Consider the following 25,214-nt stretch of genomic DNA (forward strand, 5'->3'; position numbering starts at 1 on the left):
AGGCGGCGGGCGCCGCGTCGCTCCCCAGCGAGCTGATCGTGCACATCTTCTCCTTCCTGTCGGCGCCCGACCGGCTGCGGGCCTCGGCCTCCTGCTCGCACTGGCGCGAGTGTCTTTTCTACCCGGCCCTGTGGCCCCAGCTCCGCATCTGCCTCCGCGTCTCGCCCGCCGAGCAGCCCCGGCTCGAATTCCTCATGCGCAAGTGCGGCTGGTTCGTGCGGGAGCTGCGCGTTGAGTTCGCCGCCGAGAATTACCTGAGCGGCGGCGGCGGCGGCGGCGGCCCGGGGGACGGAGGCGGCGTCGAGACGGGCACCGGAGGAGGAGAAGAAGTCGAGGCCCTGCAGCTCTCCTCCCCGTGGCTGGAAGTGCTGCGCACCTACCTGGAGCTGGTCCTCTGTGTGCTCGTCAGCATCCGGAACAACAGGTAGGCTGGTCGTGGTCCCCCCCCCCCCCCCCCCCAGGCCTCCTCCCGCCCGGCCGACGCTGGATCGACCCCCCCCTCTCCAATCCCTCTCCCCCCGAAATGGATCCACGGACGCGACGCCCGGCTTCTGCGTGGCGCGCTCAGGATTGGGGGGGGGGTGTCGATTCGAGTCTGGCTCTTGCCCTAAGATGAGAGGCCATAATGGGACTTGTCAGGAGACTTGGGGAACCGCGATGATGAGCGGGCAGCAACTCCTGGCCACCTTCCGGGCCCTTGGTCTCGTTCATCCTCTCCGTGACCGACCGTAGGATGGAGGTGACCAGCGCTGTCTCAGCGCTGTGGTTCTTCCATCTTCTACGTGGGCGAGGGAGGCCTGTGCGAGAAGCAGAACTGACTCGGATCCCTGACCACTTAGAAATAGCTCTTTCGACACGGAGGAGGAAGGGGAGGGTACTGATACCCCATTGTTAGCAGAGTTTCCTTAAAAGAAATCCTTAACAGTCGTATTCTTGCCTGGAATAATAGTTTGAATTGGAATGTGCCAGGCCCAGAGAGAAGAAGGAGGAATGTTTGTTAAAGGTGTTGGGGTAAGAGGTGGGTGGTCAGAAGTTCAAGCCCCTCCCAATGCACCGCCAGATTCAATTTATTCCCACTGGTTCCCCTAAAAGTAACACAGAGTAGCCTAGAGGTGTGGGATTAGAAAACTAGCTAGCGTCTACCAAGGGTTCGTGGGAGGCTGTCCTCATTTAATTATAATTTCTAGAACTAATTCCCCATGCTCAGAAACAGTAGCCTAACCATTTTTTTAACTTCTCTACCCTGTTAATTTTGTAGCGTCCTCCAAATATATAGTTATAGAAAATGTATTTTCTAGATCTGGATATTGTAACCTTACAATGAAACTCAAAAATTGGAAGAGAGTTCAAAAGAGGACAGCTTGACATATTAATAATGTCTGTAGATCTTACAAATACTTTCACATTTCTCTGTGTGTGTGAGAGACAGAGACAGAGAGACTGGTGTGTCCTAGGGGCTGAACTCGGCCTGGTTGCTACTCCTGAGCTTTTGTGCTCAAGGTTAGCACTTTACCACTTTAGCCTCAGCTCCACTTCTGACTTAATTTTGGTGGTGCTTAATTGGAGATAAGAGTCTTGACTTTTCCTGCCCTGGTTTATATTCAAATGTAATTCTTAGATCTCAAGACTCCTGGGTAGCCAGGATTACAGTTGTGATCCACCAGAGCCTGACTTAAGATTTCTTTCTTATTTGAGCCTCTCAGTAACCCTGTGAGTCAATCAAGGAGTGATTTTAATCCCATTTTATTGAAAGGAAGCTAACACTTAATAGGGTCAATGTGAACATTGTCATACAACATTGTTTCCTACATGAGAAATGCCCTTCCTTTTGCAATAAATTCGCCACTATCATTATGGCAAATAGGACTGAGAGCAAGCCTGGTTAATGCTAGGATATGCCTGCATGCCTGTGTATGTGGTTTATCATAATTCTGTCTAAATCAAGATATTAAAAACTAAACATTACAAGCTTCAGATTGTATGTGGAGCATGGCTCCAATATTCCAGGGGTCCATGTGTTTTCCCACCTTTCACACCAAGACATTGCATTCCTTTCCTTTGATTTTTGTCAAGAGATATTGTTAAGGCTGAAAATTGGTCTTAATCAGGTTGGAGACCATTTCTCAGAGTTAAACGTGTGGCTAAAGCACCAGCTGACCCAGAAGCAACTTACTGATGAGGCCCAAATTGGGGGGTGACGTCAGCAAACACCAATTACATTTTTCTGTTCTGAAATCAGCTTCTGTGCAATCATCCCAAAAAATGTCTGCTTTAGTAAGAACAAACTTCAGAGTGCCTGGTTTATTTGAGATATTTTAATTGTTTGGATGTTTAATTGCCTTTGAATAACATATGCAAAATAGTGGTATATTCCATCTTCCCTTTATTGGCTTCTCCTTGTCTTATTCACCCCTACCACTTTAATTACTATCTTAATCCATCTGTCTATAAAGCCTACCTATGCTCTCATTCTTGTCTGCTATCAATTCTATACACAGTGCAGTTTGTCATCCCTAATTTTAAGGTTTTCTGGTCATGTGTTGGAACAGTATCCTGTGCTTTGGTAACGTATTCATTATATACATCTAGAATTAAAATGTACAGTAATTGGATAGAGTGTGTGCTAATTACTATGTATACTAATAATTTTACATTTTTAATTATAAATTATGTTGATATGTTTGTAAAGAAGTTAATATCCTTACTTTCGAAAGTGTATTTCAACACTGGCAATATTGTAAGTATTGGTTTATTAAGTCAAATGTTAGAAATACAAATGAGACTAGTTTTTAAATTTTAAACTAAGTTATTTAGGCACTCTGGTAAAGCTTGTAATTTCTTTAATAGTTTTTCTGATTCTATAATCATAAATTGCAGGCTTCAGGTACATTGGAGAACCCAGAACAGTGTGACTTCATTTAGTGACTTCATTTGTTGTTGTCATTATTGTTGTTGTTATTCAAACGATAAAACTTAGTAACTAAAAAGAAAAAACATTTGACATTGTTCTGTCAAATGTTAATGGTTTTGCTATGATTTCTGCCATTTTATAAGTAGGAAAGGGGAGAGTGAATCACACCAGATCATAAACATTCTGCTTCAAGGGTTTATGTAAAGTACAACTTATAAAGTTCAGACTGTTGTTTTATTTTGTTCTAGTTGTTTTCATACCTCTCAGGAAAAGACCTAAATCATAACCGTGAATTGTGTTGATTTTTCAAGGATATTGATCTTCTGAGGGAATAATTGACATTTTGTTGGTTTGATTCAGGTGCGTATACACATGTACTGTCACAGTGATGAGGGATACCCTGCCAATTATGCATTAGGATAATCAGAGTTGAGTAAAATTGCCTCTTAAAAGATAAAATAGTTCTTCGGTTTCAAAAATCCCCTTTCTGCATCAGTCTAGGATACCTATCGTCTTGATAAGTAGAACAGAAATACAGTAAGTACAGCCAGTGTCAATGGCTCACACCTGTAATCCTAGCTACTAAGGAGACTGAGATCTGAGGCTCAAGGTTCAAAGCCAGCCCAAGCAGGAAAGTCTGTGAGACTCTTATCTCCAATAAACCACTCAGAAAACCGAAAGTGGTGCTGTGGCTTAAATGGTAGAGCACTAGCCTTGAGCTGAAGAGCTGAGGGACAGTGTTCAGGCCCAGAGTTCAAGCCCCATGACCAACAAAAAGAAAAAAGTTAAGTAGGCTAGATTTCTTTTGCATTTTTTCAATAAGAGATGGATCACTGAAGGTTTAGCTCAGTGATCAGAGCAATTGCTTAACGTGCAAGAAAGAAATCTACATCCAAAACAAATTTAGACATGAAATTTATGGTTTTTAATCTGTCAAGTTGAATATTGACTAGAGAATAATCAAATAGCTTGTGGCCCATAGTGATATATAATAGAGTCAGTAAAATAGAGTCAGTAAAAATACTGAATTTGTGTGTATATGTGCCAATATGCATACATGTATGTGCACTCACACATATTGATGGAACCGTGAGCCTAATGTATGCGAAGCAAGTGTGCTACTTAACAATTTAACAGTAGCCATAGGTGTACTGTCACCATCTAATTGTTGACAGTTTTTCTGGACTGTATATATATTTTTCATAAGCTTTTCTTGAATGAAATACTGAAGTGGTATAGTACTTTTTTTAATTAATCCATCTTATACCAGGACAGAGAAATGTTAGAACAGGTTGATTTTCCTTTTTTAAATTCTGGATTATATATGACCTTGTAAGTATGTAGATTGATCAGTTCCTACTTGGGTCTACTTTTATGCCCTCTATAGTAGTCCGCATGTTGTTACTATAATAAGTCTGTGAGATAAATCAACATGAAAAGAAGTTTTGTTTTGGCCCACAGTTTAGGAGGTTTTAGCCCATGCATGTGGGCTTATGGCAAGGCAGGAAGCCTATGGTGCTCCCTTCATATCCAGGGTATAAAGAAGAGATAAAGAGGATGAAACCATAGACCAACAATCTCTTCAAGGGTAACCCCCAATGACCTAAAGTTTCCCTCTAGGCTCCACCCTATTTCACCAACTCCCAGTATTGCTCGAACTGGGACCAAACCCTTAACACATAGGCTGTTGAAGCATACAGTAGGTCCAAGCTACTGTACTTTCTTTTTTTTTTGTCAGTCATGGGGCTTGAACTCTGGGCCTGGGCGCTATCCTTCAGCTCAAGGCGAGCACTCTACCACTTGAGCTACAGCGCCACTTCCTACTGTACTTTCTTATAGTAAAGGGTTTGTTCATGATTCTTATACTGGTCTTGTGAATTTGGCATACACAGCTAAGGAGACCTACCTTTGCATTGTTTCCTCAACATCATTTCACCAAGACACAACTAAGAAGACCTTTCACAATACATTTTAAAAATAAGCTAAAACAATGCCACACTTGCTCTTTTTTAAAGAAAATATTGAGAACCCCACTCTGAGGTGAAATCCAGAGGAAAACGTTATCTTCACTTTACCATGCAGTTGTTTACCAATAGAGAAGGAAAGTCTAAAATTTTGCCATCGTGTATAAGTCAAAGTACCATATAACATATAAAATCAATATGAAAGTTCAATATAGTCTTCCTTTCCTTTTCTTTTCCTTCCTTCCTTCCTTCCTTCCTTCCTTCCTTCCTTCTTTCCTTCCCTCCCTCCCTCCCTCCCTCCATCCCTCCCTCCATCCCTCTCTCTTTCTTTCTCTCTTTCTCTCTCTTTCTTTCTCTCTTTCTCTCTCTTTCTTTCTCTCTTTCTCTCTCTCTTTCTTTCTTTCTTTCTTTCTTTCTTTCATGGTGCTGGGGTTTGATCTTAGATCTTCACCCAGGCACTATTACTACTGAGCCATGCCTTCAACTGGGATTTTTGCTGGTTATTTTTTTAAATAGGATCAATCCCTGCCCAGGCATACACCTGGATGCCACCTATCTATATTAGTTTTCTCATAGAGTTAAGGTAATATGATGAACACTGGTTCATCCAGCTCTTTATTAAGAAAGGGATCTCAAAAACTTTTCTGAGCCCGGTGTTGGTGGCTCACGCCTGTAATCCTAGCCACTCAGAAAGCTGAGATCTGAGGATCAAGGTTCAAAGCCAGCCCAGGCAAGAAAGTCTATAAGACTCATCTCTAATTAACCACCAGAAAACCGGAAGTGGTGGTGTGGCTCAAGTAGTAGAGTGCTTGCCTGGAGCTGATGGGCTGACAGACATCGCCCAGGCCAGAGTTCATGACCCACAACCAACAAAAAAAAAAAAAAACCTTTCTGTCCAGGCTGGCCTCAAACCATGATCCTCTCAGTCTCAGCTTCCTAAGTAGGTAGGAATACAGGCATAAACTACTGGAGGCCAGCCTCAAAGTTACTTTTCTTTCTCAGTGACTTTTTTTAATTGAGTAGTTCCAGTGTGGTATCTTTCCTTTTTTTTTTTCCCTGTGCCCACCTAAGACATGTCTCTATATACAGGCTATTACAGTATTTCAAAAAGCGACATGTACAACCCAAAATGTTGGTAGTTTGTGTGACTCACAACTGACCATTCCTTTTTTATTATTTTTTTTAGATGAGTCTTGGACTTTTTTTTACCTAGGGGCTAGCAAAAAATCTCTTTTCTCCATATTTCAGGCTCCTAAGTAGCTAAGATATAGGTGTGAGCCACCAGCACCCAGCTAAGAACTCTTTATTTCTTTTTTTTTTTGGGGGGGGAGGAGGGTTCGGTCATGGGGCCTGAACTCTGGGCCTGGGCGCTGTCCCTCAGCTCTTCAGCTCAAGGCTAGCGCTCTACCACTTGAGCCACAGCGCCACTTCTGGCTTTTTTCTTTTTGCTTATGTGGTGCTGAGGAATCGAACCCAGGGCCTCATGCATGCAAGGCAAGCACCTACCAATGAGCCACCTTCCCAGCCCCTCTTTATTTCTTTCTGCTATTAAATTTCTATTTAAAGAACCAAGTATGTATTGCATGAAAATATTTTTCTCTTAGTTTAAACAAACTCCAAGGTAAAGCAATGATAAAAGTTCTTCAGACACATGATAGTAATCAAAGATTACTATCAAAAATGCTTTGAAGATGTTGTGTCTTAATAGCCTTTATTTTTCTCTAAATACTTTTTCTCATCAAAACTAATAACTACTATATGGAACAGCATATCTTAGTTTATTAATATTTATTAATAATTAATAATATTTGCTTTTTAAAAAGCCAGTTATAGCTTAAAGTCTTTGGGGACTTGATCAGTCTGTTTCCCATGTAGCAGTTGCTTTATAAAGAAGGCAGGTGAGGGGCTGGGAAGGTAGCTCAGTGGTAAGAGTGCTTGCCTTGCATGCATGAGGCCCTGGGTTCAATTCCCCAGCACCACATAAGCAAAAAGAAAAAAAACGGAAGTGGCGCTGTGGCTCAAGTGGTAGAGCGCTAACCTTGAGGGACAGCGCCCAGGCCCAGAGTTCAGGCCCCACGACTGGACCCAAAAATAAATAAATGAATAAATGAATATCTTTTAAAAAAAAAAAAAAGAAGGCAGGTGAGCCTGTAAATTCCAACATACTTCTTAATTTAAAATTGATGTATGACCTTGACAAGTAGGGTCAGACACTGAGAAGAGAAGGTAAAAAAAGAAATTAATTTCTGGGACGGCTGCTATGAGAGAGAGGGTTTTCTGTAGTCTATATGAGCATTGTATGTGCACATGTATGTACATGTGTGTGCATGTCTGTACTGGTCCTGGGGCTTGAACTCCAGGCCTGGACGCTATCTCTGTGCTTTTATGCTCAAGACTAGTGCTCTACCACTTGAAACACAGCTCTACTTACTGCTTTTTTGATAGTTAATTGGAAATAAGAGTCTTATGGACTTTTCTGCCTGGGCCTGCTTTGAACTACAAATTCTCACATCTCAGCCTCCTTACTAACTAGGATTATAGGCATGAGCCACTAGTATCCAGCTCTTACCTAGAGTTATTGAGAAGCTGCTAGATGGAGGACAGAGTATAAAATTCAATGAAAGTACAAATGAAATACTTTTTTCAGACTTAATGAAACCCTTGAGCAGCTTTTGAATAAAGTAATAAATTATTCCTATTTTTTCCATTTCAGTATAGTACTATTCCTAAGGCAGCTAACCCAACTTGATCAACTTATATAAGACCCAAGATAATTACAGAAAATCAGGGGTGGAGCCCACCAAATATTGATAGTTTAGTATATGCAAATCAGTAAAGAGAAGGTTCCTCTCATTTTCATGGAGTCTCTATTCTTGAGGGGGAAAACAATAAAAGATTATTTCAGATTGGGGAAATGAATGGAAATTTTACAATAAAAGAGGACTATGTAATAGTGCTAGTCCATGAAGACTTCTTTAGAGAAGGACATTTGAACTATAGTAGGAATGGCAAGAGTTGCCTGTTTGAAGGTCTAAAAAAATAACATTCTAAACACAGCCCATAGGTCCCAAAGGCTTATTACACCAGACAAATTTTTGAGCTGCACTAATGGTAGGAAAGAATGATAGAACCACAGCAAATGAGTGAGTATATCTTAATGAACTCTGAGATACAGAGGAAGGAGTGGGGCTGTAAAAGCTTGTGAAGTGAGGTTTGGATTATAGTCTAGGAATAAAAGTAATTGACAGTTTGTTAGAGACAAGAGTAGTGTTGATGGGGCTGGGAAGGTGGCTCAGTGGTAGAGTGTTTGCCTTGCATGCATAAGGCCCTGGATTCGATTCCTCAGCACCACATATACAGAAAAAAAAAGCTGGAAGTGGCGCTGTAGCTCAAGTGGTAGAGCGCTAGCCTTGAGCTGAAGAGCTGAGGGACAGTGTTCAGGCCCCACGACTGTACCACAAAAAAAAAAAAAAAAAAGTATTGTAAGCCGAGCGCTGGTGGTTCACATCTGTAATCCTAGCTACTCAGGAGGCTGAGATCTAAGGATGAAGGTTCAAAGCCAGTCCAGGCAGGAAAGTCCTTGAGATTCCTCTCCAGTTAACCACCAGGAAACCAGAACTAAACTGTGCTTCAAAAGTGGTAGAGGGTTAGCCTTGAACAAAAGAGCTCAGGGACAGCACCCAGGCCCTGAGTTCAAGCCCCATGACCAAAAAAAAAAAAAAAAAAAGTAATGTGATCAAATTTACATCTTAATCTGTCTGATAAGTGTATAATGAATTCAGTGGTGCAAGGGGAGAAAGTGGGAACAATTTGGAAGCTTTTGTACTCATGTAGGCTGGAGATATTAGTAGTTTGGCCTGCATAGAGGCAGAAGAGTTGGAAAAATATGGCAGGTTTATTTATTTATTTATTTATTTTGGGTCCGGTCGTGGGGCCTAAACTCTGGGCCTAGGCACTGTCCCTCAGCTCTTCAGCTCAAGGCTAGCACTCTACCACTTGAGCCACAGCACCACTTCTGGCTTTTTTTCTTTTTGCTTATGTGGTACTGAGGAATCAAACCCAGGGCCTCATGCATGCAAGGCAAGCACTCCACCACTGAGCCACCTTCCCAGCCCCAGCAGATTTAGAATAGTAGAGCAAGACTACTTACTTGCTGCTTGGATTTGACTAGTTAAAGAAAGGGAAAAAGCAAATACTTTTTATCATTTCTCTGTAAGACTCAATTTTCTTGACCTATTATTTTAACATGTTAAATAGCAGTTTTAAATAGGCCTTTCACAGGTAACTTTTGGGACTTGGAGGTGATGGTAATTCTTAGATGAAACTTCTATATTCTGAAAAATAACCTTAATTAATGGGTCCTAATAACGCTAATAACATACTATTTTAGATCAGTGACATTTCTGAGCTTTAATGTTACATTGCCAGATCTGGTAGCCACTAACAAACATACATACCTATTTCAATTTTAAATTAAATAAAACCAAAGATTTGGTTCATCCCACTGGCCACATTTCAAGTGGCCAGTCACAGTAGCTAGTGGCTATTATGTTATACAGACAGACTAGAATAGTTCTATCTGTAGCAGAAAGTTCTACGGGATAACATTTCTCTAAAGTGTTTGTTTCATTTGGCTGTGGCTCTTCACTGCCTTTTTTGAGGAAGAGAATTTTTATTAAAAATGTTATGTGGCTACAAAAATACTTAAGTTGAACATGGACTAAGAAGAATAGAATTAACCTAAGAGGATTTTATGCAACTATGTGGATTATTTTATCCTATCAATTTAAAAAAGGAAAAATATGGTACTCTCTCTTCTCTTTTTTGGAGGGTGGGGAGGGGAATTGGGAAAGGTTTTAACCTTTACAGACATGTATACCACATGAATGAGATCCCATTTCTGAACCATAAAAGAGAACAGGTCATCATGCCCAAGAGCTCAGCTTTCAATCTTAGTTATGTGAAATAGTTCAGAGAATCTAGAAAAATGTGAAGGATTTTAATTCTCTGCAGTTGGATTTTAAAGAATACTTTTTGAGCAGATATATGGTTAATATTGTTTTTGAAGAATTGCCAAAATTGCCCTGATAAGTGTATACTTGTAGGTTTTTCTGAGACTGTTAATAACCACAATAAGGAACTTCAAAAGGAACTTAGCCCAGGCTAAGCTTGAAGTCACAATTTTCCTGCCTCAAGAGAATTTAGGATTCAGATACAAGGATTTCAGGTGTGTGCCCTGGTAGGCTGTGTTTATTTTTATCTGGAGAGATATTCTAAAAATGGAACATGAATATAAAAGTTACAAGTAAACATTACAATACTCTTTTAATCGTTATGCCCTAAATATCTACAAAACACTTTTCTCTTTACATTAATGATTTGTTTTAGGATTTGAACATAGCTTATTTCCTGAAAATATTTATCTTTGAAGTGTTTTAACTTTTTACTACCAAGAACCTGTTTAATAGCACCTTTATTTTACTATTTTACAAATAATGGAGCTGAGGCAGTGTAATTATCATATAACCAATGTTATATGATTAGAGAAGTGACTTCCTGTTTTTCTTATTTTCCACATGAAAACTATATGCACGAACTTCACTGTACCTACTGCCTACTTCACTAAACCTACTACCTAGATTCAGTAAAAATTTGCCACATTTGCTTTTTTCTTTGCTGAAGTATTTGAAAGCAAACTCCAGATGTCAGTGACATTTTACCCTACACACGAAATTAGGCTGTGGCTCCGGAAATTATGGACATTTTTATACAGAACAACAATGCCATTAATACCATTACAATGTTACTAATAACACTTTGCTATTACCTATTTTTTAAAAAAGAACAGTAATTTTTGAAACCTCTATTTGTACTCAAAGAATAGTTGAGGTCTGAGGATCACAGTTCAAAGCGAACCCAGACAGAAAAGGCCATGAGACTGTCAACCTCAGTAAACCACTAAAAAGGCTAGAAGTGAGGCTAGGGCAAAGCGCTAAAAACCTTGAGCAAATGCTCAAGGACAGCACCCAGATCCTGAGTTCAAAGCCCTAGGATGAGCACCAAAAAAAAGAAAGAAAAAAATATAAGAAGTTCATGGGTATTAGGAACTTGGCTACCATAATTTATTTCTGTCATTGGCATGCAATGTGTTTTATTAATTGAATAAGTACTGAGTAGGATTGCAGCCTGTAAAATGTTTCCAAATTGTAAGTCCTTCCTAATATGTTCTACATCTGGAACTGATGACTTTAAAATATGGCTAAAGAAAAACACAAGTTGAAGAAATTCATTCTCTTTGATGATATTGTGGCCCTTTGCATACCTTAGAAAGATTTTACCAGTCATTATATTAAAATATTGTGCTGTTTCACAATATTCCTTAGAACTTGGAAAGGGGCAAGTGAGTTGGTTGTGTGCTTAGTAATATTACCATAGAAACCAAATCAAATTAACCTGAAGAATTAGAGTGAGAGAAAAATATTTCTAAGCAACAATAATGCTTTCCCAAACAGTTTTGTTACATGCCTTTTGAAATAAAGGTTTTGCAGGGAATAACTCTGTTCACTTCTTTAGTTAACTTATTTAGCAATAAATGAATGAATAAAATAAATTTCATATAACAGATTTCATGTCTACTTTAAAAGATTACGTAAAAATGGTTGTTAGTCTTGTTATGGACAGTCTTGCAGCTTCAAAGTGAGGCATTTCTCCTCCCTATTGCCAAAGTTCAGTAGGTGGTTTTGGTTGCTGCTTTGTTTTAGGGGTGTGTATGCACGTACATACACATGCACACCCTTAGCTCTTGGCTGTTCAGTAGCTTTTAAATTTAATGAAATCCCATTTGTCCATTTATTCCACTAATCATTTCAAGATGCAGGTCTTTCATTAAAGTCTTTGATCCATTTTGAGTTAATATTTTGTAGGAGAAGAGGGAAGAGTCTTGTTTCAATATTCTACATGTTGACAAGGTATTTTCTTCCTACAGAGTTTGTCTATTTTTTGCATTGTATGTTTTTGGCACCTTTTTCAAGAATCAGCTACACAGCTGCGTAGCCAGGTGGCTGTGTAGCTGTGTAGTTTCTGAGTCCTCTTGTCTATTCCATTGGTCTACATGTCTTTTTGAGGCAATACCATAGTGTTACTATTACTGTATTTCTATAGCGTTATAGATTGAAGTCAGATGTGATACCTCTAGCATTTCTTTTTGCTTAGGAATGTTTTAGCTATTCAGGGTCTTTTCTGTTTCCATATAAACTTTAGAATTTTTTTCTGTTTCTGTGAAGAATGCCATTCGAATTTTGTTGGGGACTGTCTTAAATCTATTTATAGTCTTTAACAATACTATGCTAAATCATGAACACAGACTATGTTCCCTGTCTTCATCAGTATTGCTTTTTGTAGTTTTCATAGTAGAGCTCTTTAGCATCTTTGGTTAAGTTTACGCTGAGATTTTGGTGTTCTTGTTTTTGTTGTTTGAAGCTATTGTGAATGGGATTGTGAATGGGATTGCTTTCCTCACTTTTTAGTCAGCAAGTTCACTAATGATGTATAGCTAAGCTATACATGTTGATTTGTCATATCTAAAAATCTTCTGCTCAAGTCTTTACAGTGTTTTTGTTTTTTGTTTTTGCCAGTCCTGAAGCTTCAACTCAGAGCCTGGGCACTGTCCCTGGGCCCCTCTGTGCTCAAGGCTAATACTCTACCACTTGAGAGCACAGCACCATTTCTGGCTTTTTCTGTTTATGTGGTACTGAGGAATGGAACCCAGGGCTTTATGCATGCTAGGCAAGCACTCTACCACTAAGAGCCACATTCCCAGCCCACTTTATAGTCTTTTAATGATTGGATTGTATCATCTGCAAACGAGCGTAATTTGACTTCTTTTCCTGCCTGTATCCCTTTCATTTCCTTATTGCTCTGGATATGATTTCAAGCATGTAGTGAATAAGAGGAATGATTGTATACATCCTATTTCTGTACTCATTTTAGAGAATATCCTTTCCATTTTTCTCCATTCAGTATAATGTTGGCTTTTAATCTGCATGTATTACCTTTATTATGTTAAGGGATGATCCTTCTATTCCTAGTTTCTTCAGGGCTTTCATCACAAAGGCATGTTGAATTTTAATCCATTGAAGTGTTTTTCTTTTTTTTAATAAGACTTTTTTATGACCTAAGATGTGATCTGTTTCTTAATACATTCCATGGACTGCTGAAAAGAATATGTATTCTACCAGCAGTGGAATTATTCTGTGAATGTCTGGTGAGTCCTTTTGGTTTATAATGCAGTTTAACTCTGAGGTTTCTTTGTTACTTTTTTGTCTCAGTCAATAGATGAGAGTATTGAAAACTCCCAATATTATTGTTTCTGGTCCTATCCATCTATTACTAGTAGTTTGTTTTATGAAATTTGGTCCCCAATCCTTGGTACATATATATTTACAATTATTATATCATAATGGACTTTCCCCTTTGGGGTATTTAATGATCTTATTTTTTAAATTTTATTGTCAAGGTGATATACAGAGGGGTTACAGTTGGTAGTAAGTACATTTTTTGTTGAACTTGTTACCTTCTTCCTCATTTTTCTCCCTCTTTCCCTCACCCCACTATTTTATCACATCTTTTTAATTTTACTTCAAAATCTACGTCATTAGCTGGGCACCACAGTGGCTTATGCCTGTAATCCTAGCTACTCAGAAGGCTGAGATCTAGGGATCGTGGTTCAAAGCCAGCCTGGGCAGAAAAGTCTTCATGAGACTCTTACCTCCAATTAACCACCCAAAAACGGGCAATGAAGCTGTGGCTCAAAGTGGTAGAGTGCTACTCTTGAGCAGAAGAGTTCAAGGACAGTGCCAGGTCCTGAGGTTAAGCCCCATGACTGACAAAAAATAAAATCTACTTGTTAAATGTGAGTTTAGTTATTACTTCTTGCTTTCAGGTTCCATTAACGTGACATAACATTTCCCATCTTGTAGCTGTATCTTTTTCATTGAGATGTGTTTCTTGAAGCAAATGTTGGAACTGTTTGGGGGTTTTGTTGTTGTTGTTGTTGTTGTTTTAAGCATTGAACTGATCTGAACACTTTAATTGGAGAGGTTTTTATTTTTAGTCTTATTATTGAGAGCTACTTGTTTTTAATATCTGTAGTAGTGTTGGGTGTTTTTCCTGGTTATTATTTGTTCCTTTCTTTTTCCATTATTCATCTTGGATTTTGGTTTACTCATTTGACTACATCTGATTCTTCCCTAGTATTCATGTTCTCATGAAACTTACTCTCTCCTGACCTCTAACAATTGTTGTCTTTGTTCCTTATCTGTATACATTTCCTTTATGTATCTTCTGTAATGCTGGCTTAGTAGTCATGACTTGTTTTAGTTTGTGCCTTAGTCTTTATTTCTTCACTTATTTTAAAGGGTAACTGTGCTGGCTAGAAGAAAATTTGATTAGTATTTACTTTGAGGGCTTGAAATACACCATTCCATGCTTCACTGGCTTTTAGTGTTTCTGCTGAGAGATCTGAGGTAATGCTGATGAGTTTGTTTATGTAAGGCATTTGTTATGTTTTTCTCTTGTAGCTTCTAGTATTCTTACTTTGTACTTTGCTCTTCACATTGTAACTAAAATTACAACTTATTCTTTTACTTGAAGGGTTCTTAGATTTAGTCTCCTATAATTCTTGAAAGTTTTGTCCACGATTGCTTTTCTTTTTCTTTGTTGTTATGTGAATATAATCATTCTTTAACCTTGTCTTTGTTCCCTGGTATCCTTTCTATTGTTTGATCTATTTATTGGTGATGCTTTCCTCTGAATTTTTATTTGATTTACCTATTCATTTTCAAGATTTCCATTTTTCTTATTTTTGTAATTCTGCATCAGTTTTCTTATTTTTGTAATTCTGCATCTTTTTTTTTTTTTGGTCCGGTCGTGGGGCCTGAACTCTGGGCCTGGGTGCTGTCCCTCAGCTCTTCAGCTCAAGGCTAGTGCTCTACCACTTGAGCCACAGCGCCACTTCCGGCTTTTTTTTTTCTGCTTATGTGGTGCTGAGGAATCGAACCCAGGGCCTCATGCATGCAAGGCAAGTGCTCTACCACTGAGCCACCTTCCCAGCCCAACAGTGCACTTTTTTTTGAAAAGGCATTTTCAAAAGAATTTGAAGGCTTGACAGCAGATTGGTAAACACTGAAGTCCTAGTCCTAAAATAAATTTAGCTTTGTTCCCAACAGAAAAGTACTTACTTTTAGTTCTTACATTAGTCTCTAGTAGGCTGTGTGCTAAGTCCTCCTTAACTACATATGGAGGGACATAAATCTTAGAAGTTGGCAGCTATGTGGATAATGATATACATTGGTAAATGTAGTAAATATTACATTTGAAATGTAGCCAGTACGTATATGTAGATCTATAGAGTTTAAGGCTTTTTCTTTTTTTGTGCTTCTGAGAATCAGCTGCTGGGCCTTGTACATGCTGGACAAGTGTTACACTCACCACTGTGCTAAGCTTCATCCTTTTCCCCAATTTTTCCCCCACTGTTTTGTTTTATTGTTTCATTTTTTAAAAATAGTCCTGTAGGACTGTATGCCTGTGTCAGTGTTTCTGATAGTTTGTCCTTAATCTTTGAGAAGCCAAGTGCTTCTTCTCCCAGAAAGTACATCTATACCATTTCTAAGTTAAACAACACTGACATTGAAAAGTAAAAAGTAAAGAGTAGCAGATGTAGCTCAAAGGTTAGCACATAACTAGTGTGCTGAGCTGGATCCTCACCACTACAAAGAGAAACAGAAGTACAGTGTAGTAGGCATGGCTTTGTTGGTAGAGTGCTAGCCAGTGAGCAAAGTGTTAAGTACCATGTTGAGTCTTGGTCTCAGACCTAAACAAAAAAATAATGTTCAGATTGTAAGTATATCATGTTCATGATGGAACAGACATGATCAGGGTATATTGAGGGGTGGGGAGGGGGCAGTTAGGAATAACACTACTTTTCATTCTCTTTCCAAATCTTAACTTTTAGCTTCTGTAACTCAGCTTAAATTTACATAAATGAAAACAATCAATGAAAAACTTAAACTCATCATTCCAAGATCAGTTACTTTGTATAATCTTAAAGTTGAAAATGTTCTCATTAATAGTATTAATACTAAAAATCTTAGAAACTCTGAGAAAATTAGATAAACTAGTATGTAGATAAAAATTAGATAAACTAATGTAGGGATGTGCTGCAACTGTTGAATTTCAAGACATAACCCCAAAATATGGGTGATAATGTAAGCCAAAATGACAAATAAGTTTTTTGTTTTCTTTTGTTTTTAATTTATGGGAAAAATGGTTACTACACTGTAGAGTAATCCATAGCTTTTTAAATCATTACTTTGTGTCTTCTTGTGTCTTAACTGAACACTTTTTTCACTGTTGTTTTTTTGTTTTGTTGTGATAGCGATTGAACCCATGGCCTTGAACATACTAGGAAAATTTTCTATCACTGACCTACATTCCCAACCCAATTCACTCATAGTTAAGGGTTACTCAGTGATTTTGTTTTATAAATTTTCACCACAATTGAAATACAGAACATTTTCTGTCAGTCTGAAAGATCCTCTCCAAGTGGTCTGAATTCATGTAGTTTTCTCATGTGCAAAATAGAAATTTCTAGCTCCCTTTCCTTACTACCTCAACAAGGATATTGAGGGTAAAAGAAAAAATAATGGGAAAGTGTTCTATGGACAAAAAGTGCCATTGGAAGGCACTTTGTATTTCAGCCAATTAGATCAGGAAAATATGTGTGATCCAATTTACTATGTTGCCTTGAGAAATGAGGAACACTTCTTTAGTTTTATAGTGAAGCATGCAGACATTACTAGTCCTCATAAATCATACTATGGTCTTTGGTTATACTTGAGATTGGTCCTTTTAATTACCTGATTTTACATAAGAAGAGGAAATATTAGTCATAGAAGTTCTCAAATGTTAATTGGCTCATAATTGATTGAAAATTTTTTCATACAAGGAAAAAAAAGTTCCTTCAAGTCCCTTTGCAGTTACCTCTGTCACAGGTCCTAAGGAGCCACTGATGGAGCATTGTGATCTAAATTTTTTAAGTTTATTCTAGAAAATTCCATAAATGGAATCATATAATAAATATGATCATTAATGGTGCTTTTGCTATAAATCCAGATTATAATACACATAAGTATTCCATTCTTTTTATTGCTATGGAGTTTTCTGTTGTGTGAGTCTTTTCATGATTAGTTTGTTCTCTAGCTGAATATCTGGATTATTCCCAGTTTTGTCCTATTATGAATATAGTTGCTTTGAACTTTTGCATAAGTTCTTTATATACATGTGTGCTCTCATTTCTCTTGAGTAAATGCCTGGAATTGGCTCATATCCTAAATGTATCTTCATAAATACTTTGGGTGGTGTGCAAGGGTATACAAGTGTGTTAACTGAAATATGGTAGATTAAAGGGAGATCTCAAATAATGTAATTCCTCAGAAAGGCAAAATCAAAGTTCAGCAAAATAAAACACCAGGAAGCAGGTGGAATCAAGGTGAAAGTGGTAGACCAGTGAAGAGAAGAGGCAGAAAATGCAGTCAAGAATCCAATGTATACCCTACAAAATTAAGAAGTGGGTAGGTAAGCAATGGGTAAGAATGTTAAAAGGGGTGACATTTATCAAAATGTATTGCATTCATAGACTTCTTTGTTAAATGACAGCTTCTTTGTACAACTACTTGAAGATACTGAAAAGAAAAAAGCAAATAGCATTCATTTTTATTGATCATATGTTAGCCAAAAGAAAAAAAATAGCCCAAAAACATAGATGTATCTTTTTTCCCCCCTGGTCCTGGAGCTTGAACTCAGGGCCTGGGTCCTGTCCTTGAGCCTCTGTGTGCTAAAGACTAGTGCTCTACCACTTGAGCCACAGTGCCACTTCTGGCTTTTTCTGTTTTTGTGGTACTGAGGAATCAAATCCAGGACTTCATGCATGCTAGGCAAGCATTCTACCATTAAGCCACATTCTCAGCCCCATAGATGTATATTTAACATTTTAGAAAATTTTAGTGGTTGCCTATTACTCATGAGGCAAGAATTAATCCCCAGTGGAGACAAGAAGAAGGAAAGAGAGGAAATCACTAAACTATTTTCAATGTGTGTCCTTTTGCTTTCCCAGAAGTGAGAGGTCTAGTTGCTTCTTATCTTCACTAACAATTGCCAATCTTTTTAATTTTAGACCTTGCTTATGTGTGCGAGTAGTTATCTCATTGAGGTTTTAATTTTCATTTCCCTGATGTCAGAAATAGCATCTTTTCAGTGTGCAATTTTATTCATTTTTTTCATGAATATATCTATAAATGTTACCCATATTTTCATTAGCTGGTTGGTCTTATTAAGTAATAAGAATTCTTTATATAGCCAGCCATGAGTGGTTCACATCTGTAATCCTAGCAAGTTAACCAGCTGAGATATGAGAATCATGGTTTCACCTGGATAGTCAGATCCTTGAAACTCTTATCTTCTAGTTGGAGATAAGAGGTTACTTGGAAAATTTTACCTCCAATTAGTTTGATGGGAGGTATGGCTCAATTTTTTGCTTACTGGATTTGAGTGAAGAGAAAGTGAGCATTCAAGGCCTTCAGTTCAAGTCCTAGTACTAGGACCAATAAAAAAGGAATTCTTTATATATTTTGAATTCTTTTTCCCTGATGTTTTTCACTTATTTTTTAGAATGTTTTATGCAAATTACTTTGTAACTGACAAATGGGACAGTATTGCTTCTTCCTGTGTCTTTGATTGATAAGTACTTATGGAGTAGTGTGTGTGTGTGTGTGTGTGTGTGTGTGTGTGTGTGTGTGTGTGTGTGTGTGTGTGTGTGTGTGTGTGTGTGTGTGTGTGTAACCATGTCCATGACTTAGGGCTTGAACTCAGAACCTAGGCACTGTCCTTTAGCTTCTGTGCCTAAGGCTAACATTCTATACTTTAGCCCATAGCTCTACTTCCAGTTTTTTGACAGTTAACTGGGGGATAAGCATCTCAAGGACTTTCATAGCAGGCCAACACAATCCTCAGATCTCAGCCACCTGAATAGCTGGGATTACAGGCATGAACTACCAATGTCCAGCTGAGTTTTTTTGTTGTTGTTTTTTGTTTGTTTGGTTTTTTTGGGGGGGGGGTCTGGTTGTTGGGCCTGAACTCGGCCTGAGCGCTATACCTCAGCTCTTCAGCTCAAGGCTAGCGCTCTACCACTTGAGCCACAGTGCCATTTCAGGCTTTTTTCTTTTGGCTTATGTGGTGCTGAGGAATCGAACCCAGGGCCTCAGGCATGCAAGGCAAGCACTCTACCACTGAGCCACCTTCCCAGCCCTAGCTGAGTATATTTTTAATACCTGGTTTAAGTTCCTTGTTAATTCCTTCATCTTTTTCATTTTCCTTGAAGTTGGAGTCACTTTTCCCTTTGAGATAATTTTTTTTATTGCATGCCAATATTATTTCTTTTATATTATCAAAAAGTCTTGGATTTTTGTTTTGTTGTACTCCATTAAAGAATATCAGACTTTGGTCTCATACTTAATTTATGTGAAATATGACCTTTTTGTTTTTAAGCTGTTAGGATAACCCCAAAATATCTTTGAGCTATTTAATCTTTACTAAGGCATGATTTTGTGTATTACAGAAAATTTATATCATTTATGTAAATGTATACATATTTATCTATAAATAGTTTATAATATACTCAAAGAAATTTGTATATGTTTATATATAAAAATATTTGGGGGTTAAGATGTATTTATATATAAATATATAAATAGCATTTGTAACTCTTTTTTCCATATTGGTAAGCACTTTTAGTGAAGTATGCAGTTGAATATCAGGATTTTTATTTTTATGTAGTCAGAATTTCCTTTTAGACTCATTCTTTTATTTCCAAGCTTAGAATGTTTTGACTGTTCTTAAATTTATCTCAAGCAAAACACTGTGCAAAAACACTACCTCGTTACTTCACCTCTGCATGCATCCAAAAACCCTCTAGTTGCTTATTTATAATAATCTCTGTACCCGTGAATAGCTTGACCATATATACAATCTTACCATCCAGAAATAATAGGAATTATTCTTGCCACTCTCATTCCTACCTCAGGTAGAGAATCCAACACCCATTTGTAACCATTTTCCTTTCTTAGTAAGTAGATACAAGTGCTGGTAGCTCATGCCTGTTAGCTGCTTGGGGGTGCTAAGACCTGAAGATCTGTTTCAGTACAGCCGGCAGCAAACAAATTTGAGAGAATCTTCTTTTTTACAATGTCACTCCTTGCCTTGCTGAATCTGAGAGACTCTATTCCAATTAATCAGCAAGAAGCTAGGCGTGGTAGAACCTCAGTCTTGATCAAAAACAAGAATGAGAGAGGTCCTAAATTCAAGCTCCAATACTTGCACCCCCTCCCCCCCAAAAAGTGTGTATATGGATATATATGTGTGTGTGTGTATGTGTATGTACGTACATATGTACATGGAGGCTTCCAAGAGTTGTCTCCAAGCCTGTAATCCTAGCTATTCAGGAGGCTGAGACTTGAGGATCAAGATTCAAAGCCAGCCCAGGCAGGAAATTCTGTGAGACTCTAATCTCCAGTTAACCACTACAAAACCAGAAGTGGTGCTGTGGCTCAAGTGGTAGAAGACTAATTTTGAGCTGAAGAGCTGATGGACAGCGCCTAGGCCCACAGTTCAAGCCCCATGACAGACAAATGAAAAAAGAATTCTCTCTTCTCTATCACTAACAACTCACTTTAATACTATATTTTCTCTTCATTTTGGTTCTACCCTCCTTATAGGCTGCTGTATTGCTATAATACCTTTCAGATACAAATTTAATTATGTTATACTTTGCTTGAAACCATTTTGGACCATGTCATTGATGCAAAGGCAAAAAACATTTTCTTTGACAGAATGTTGTCTATGTTTATAGCCTTTTTTATTTTATATTTCCTCTTTCTCTCTTAACTCTGAATTGCTGATTACTCAGCTCCCTTCTCGTCTAGGTACCTTCATTCCCTGCCATGTACTCTTTCTCCTGTTTAACTCCTGCTTACCCTTAAGACATATTTTCATATGTGTGGGAGAAGTATTCTCTGGGAGTATTTGTTTGAAATAATTACATGTATTACTGAGTATTCCTTAACCTAACTCTTAAGAATTATCAGATTTTCAGTAAAATTACAGTTATTGACATGGGATATATTATCAAAAAATGGTATTTTTCTCTTTTTTCATATTGATGGTTTCTTTAATTTTATTGTAAAGGTGATGTATAGAGGTGTTACAGTTATATAAGATATTGAGTACATTTCTTTTTGAACAGTGTTATCCCCTCCCTCATTTTCTCCCATTCCCCCCACTTTCATTCCCCCCACATTGTAAAATTAATTTCCAACATAGAGTCTAGTGAGTAACACTGTTGAATTTGTTCACCCTTTGTCCTACCACTTCTGAGATTCCCCTTCCCTTCCCCAAGTCAGATAAACTTATATACAAGACAAAAGGTACAGAAATCAAAAACAGTGACAACATGGAATAAACCAAAATAGAAAAAAAAAAAAGAAAAGAAAAAATAACTGCAAACAGTATACTAAAAAAATAACACTTGGGCTGGGAAGGTGACTCAGTGGTAGAGAGCTTGCCTTGCATGCTTGAGGCCCTGGGTTCGATTCCTCAGCACCACATAAGCAGGGGAAAAAAGCCAGAAGTGGTGCTGTGGCTTAAGTGGTAGAGCGCTAGCCTTGAGCTGAAGAGCTGAGAGACAGTGCCCAGGCCCAGAGTTCAGGCCCCACGACTGGACCTAAAAAATAAAAATAAATAAATAACACTTGTTTCCATTTCTTGGAGTCATTTCAATAAGCATCATTTTGTATAATCATATGCATGTAGCTATTGAACTACTGTGATCCTCTGCTAAGAATATCCTAGATATACTCTAGTTACTACAAATAAAGGAAAACATGCAGCCTATGTTTCTTTGGGTCAGGCTCACTTCACTTGGTATAATTTTTTCCAAGTCTTTGCATTTCCTTATGAATTGGGCAATGTCATTCTTTCTGATGAAAGCATAGAACTCCATTGTATATATATGCCACATTTTCTTGATCCATTCATCCACTGAGAGAGGCATCTGTGTTGATTCCATCTCTTAGCTATCATAAATAACAATGCACTTAACATCGTTGTGCTGGTAGCTTTAGTGTAGCCTTGTATGTGGTCATTGGGTAAATGCCCAGGAATGGGATTGCTGGGTCATAGGGGAGCTCTATGTTTTTAGTCTTTTGAGGAACCTCCTCCATACTACTTTCCAGAGTGCTTGAACAAGTTACATTCCTACCAACAGCATAGTAGCATTCCCTATTAGTCACATCTCTACCAGCATCTGTTATTTAGTTTTCTTGATAATGGCCATTTTAACTGGGATGAGGTAGAATCTCAATTTTTTTTTGTTGTTTTTTTTTTGGGGGGGGTGTCCAGTGGTAGACAGGCCTGGGCGCTGTCCCTCAGCTCTTCAGCTCAAGGCTAGCGCTCTACCACTTGAGCCACAGCGCTACTTGCAGCTTTTTTCCGGCTTTTTTTGCTTATGTGGTGCTGAGGAATCGAACCCAGGGCCTCATGCATGCAAGGCAAGCGCTCTACCACTGAGCCACCTTCCCATCCCCTCAATGTTGTTTTGATTGGCATTTGTTATATGGCCAGAGATGAACATTTTTTCATGTGTCTATTGTCCATTCTTATTTCTTCTTCAGAATAGTCTCTGTAGAAATCATTAGCCCACTTATTCATGTGGTTGTTTTCTTTGAGAATTTTTTTTTGGGGGGTAATATTTTTAGTTCTAAGTATATTTTATATATAACTCCCTTGTCTGATGTATAGCTAGTAAAGATTTTCTTCCAGTCTGTGCGCTTTCTGTTTATATTGCTAACTATGTCCTTTGACCTGCAGAAACTCTGTTTAAAACAGTCCCATTTATACAGCCTTTCTTTGATTTGTTGTGTTTCTGGGAAATTTCAACCTGTGCCAAGGAGCCCTAGTGTTTTCCCTACTCCTCCCTGTAATATTACATTCAGGTCTTTCATCCATTTGGAATTGATTCTGGTGCAGGGTGGTATATAAGGATCTAACTTCAGTTTTCTGCATGTGTATGGACAATTCTACTATTTGTTGAAGAAGCTTTCTTCCATCCTGTATTTTTGACTGCTTGATCAAAGATTAGGAGGCCATAGGTCTATGGGTTCATTTCTTGCTCTTCAATTTTATTCCATTGGTCCTGAGGCCTGTTCCTGTGCCAGTACCAAGCTGGTTTTTTTGTTGTTGTTGTTGTTTTTGTTTTTTTTGGGGGGGAGGGTCCGGTCGTGGGGCCTGAACTCTGGGCCTGGCTGCTGTCGCTCAGCTCTTCAGCTCCAGGCTAGTGCTCTACCACTTGAGCCACAGCACCACTTCCGACCTTTTTCTTTTTGCTTATGTGGTGTTGAGGAATCGAACCCAGGGCCTCAGGCATGCAAGGCAAGCTCTACCACTGAGCTACCTTCCCAGCCCCTCCAAGCTGTTTTTATAATTATGGCTTTATAATAAAGTTTGAAATTTGATATTGTTATTCTTCAGCATTGTTCTTCCTGCCAAGTATTGTTTTTGCTACTTGGGGTCTTCTATTATTCTATATGAATTTTTGGATTGTTTCTTTTATATCATTGAAGAATGTTGATGGGGTATTGATAGGTATTGCTTTGAATTTGTAGATAGCTTTGAACGGTAATGCCATTTTCACAATGTTAACCCTTCCAATCCAGGAGCATGGGAGGTTTTTCCACTTCTTTAAGTCTGCTTTAATTTCCTTTTGGGGTTTTTAAAGTTTTCATCATCTTTGGTTAAATTAATTTAGTTTCTTTGAGGCTATTACAAAGGAGTTGCTTCCTGATTTCAGTCTTGCTCTTCTCATTGTTGGCATACAGAAAAGCTATTGATTTTTGTGGGTTAATTTTGTATCATGCTACTTTGCCAAAGTTTTGGATCAGCTCAATTATTTTGGGGGAGGATTCTATAGGGTTCTTTAAATACAGAATTACGTCATCTGCAAAAAGGAAGAGTTTTATTTTTTCTTTCCCTATTTGGATCCCCTTTATGGTTGTCTCTTGCCTTATTGCCCTGGCTAGGAATTCCAATACTATTTAAGAAGAGTGGAGAGAGCGGACATCCTTGTGTCATTACTGATTTTAGAGGAAATCTTTTCAACTTTCACCATTAAGTATAATGCTGTTAAGTTTGTCATATACAGCTTTAATTATATTGAGGAATGTTCCATGGATTCTTAGCTTCTCTAGAGCTTTTATCATAAAGGGGTGTTGATTCTCATCAAATGCTTTTTCTGCATGTATGAAATGATCATGTGGTTCTTGTCCTTGCTCCTGTTGGTGTATTGAATTACAGTAATTGACTTGCATATATTGAACCAGCTTTTCAACCCTGGAATGAATTCCATTTATCAAAGGTATATGATTTCTTTTTATTAATTGTTGAAGCCAGTTGGCCAGAATTTTATTGAGAAGTTTTGCGTTGATGTTTATCAAAGAAATGGATCTATAGTTCCCTTTCATTGATGAGTCACTATCTAGTTTTGGGATGAGGGTTATGCTGGCTTCATAGACTGAGTTTAGTAGTGATTTTTGCCTTTCTATTTCATTGAAGAGTTTGAGGAATAAGGAAGTGAGTTCTCCTTTGAAGGCCTTATAGAATTTGTCTATGAGTGCATCTGGTCTTGGGCTTTTCTTGGATGAGAGGTCTTTTATTGCCATTTCAATTTCATTGCTTGTTATTGGTCTATTTAATTGTTTTAAATCTTCTTGGTTTAGTTTGGGTGTATCAGTATTTGCTAGAAATTCTTCCATTTCTTCCAGATTCTCTAATTTGTTAGTATAAAGGTTTGCAAAATATTCCCTTATAATGTTCTGAGTCTTCCTTGTTTCTGTCGTGAAATTCCCATTCTGGGTGTGTTCTCTTTTTTTTTAATTGATTCTATTTTGGGGGGGCTCTTTATTTCAGATTTAATTTTAATTACTAGTTGTCATCTACTAGTTTGGGGTTTGATTTGTTGCTCTCGTTCAAGGAGCTTAAGGTGTATCATTAAATTGTTAGTTTGCAATTTCTCCAATTTATTAATGTAGGCACTCAGAGCTATAAATTTCCCTCTGATTACTGCCTTTGCTGTATCCCAAAGGAGCTGGTATTTTGTGTGTTCATTTTTGTTAAATACCATAAACATTTGGATTCCTGTTTTCATATCTTCAGTCAGTGACTGGTGATTCAGCAAT

The 25,214-nt window shown here is 38.1% G+C and overlaps 1 protein-coding gene across 1 annotated transcript in view; it reads left to right on the forward strand.

The window, feature by feature from the left end:
- Positions 1 to 25,214, forward strand: part of Fbxo33 (F-box protein 33) — a 38,919-nt gene that overhangs the window by 1,153 nt on the left and 12,552 nt on the right. The window contains exon 2 of the mRNA XM_013012232.1: positions 3 to 424. Coding sequence (XP_012867686.1) covers positions 3 to 424 — 422 coding nt within the window. The remainder of the gene's footprint in view (positions 1 to 2; positions 425 to 25,214) is intronic.

This window comes from Dipodomys ordii, unplaced genomic scaffold (assembly GCF_000151885.1).
Source record: "Dipodomys ordii isolate 6190 unplaced genomic scaffold, Dord_2.0 Scaffold16, whole genome shotgun sequence".
Classification (NCBI taxonomy): domain Eukaryota; kingdom Metazoa; phylum Chordata; class Mammalia; order Rodentia; family Heteromyidae; genus Dipodomys; species Dipodomys ordii.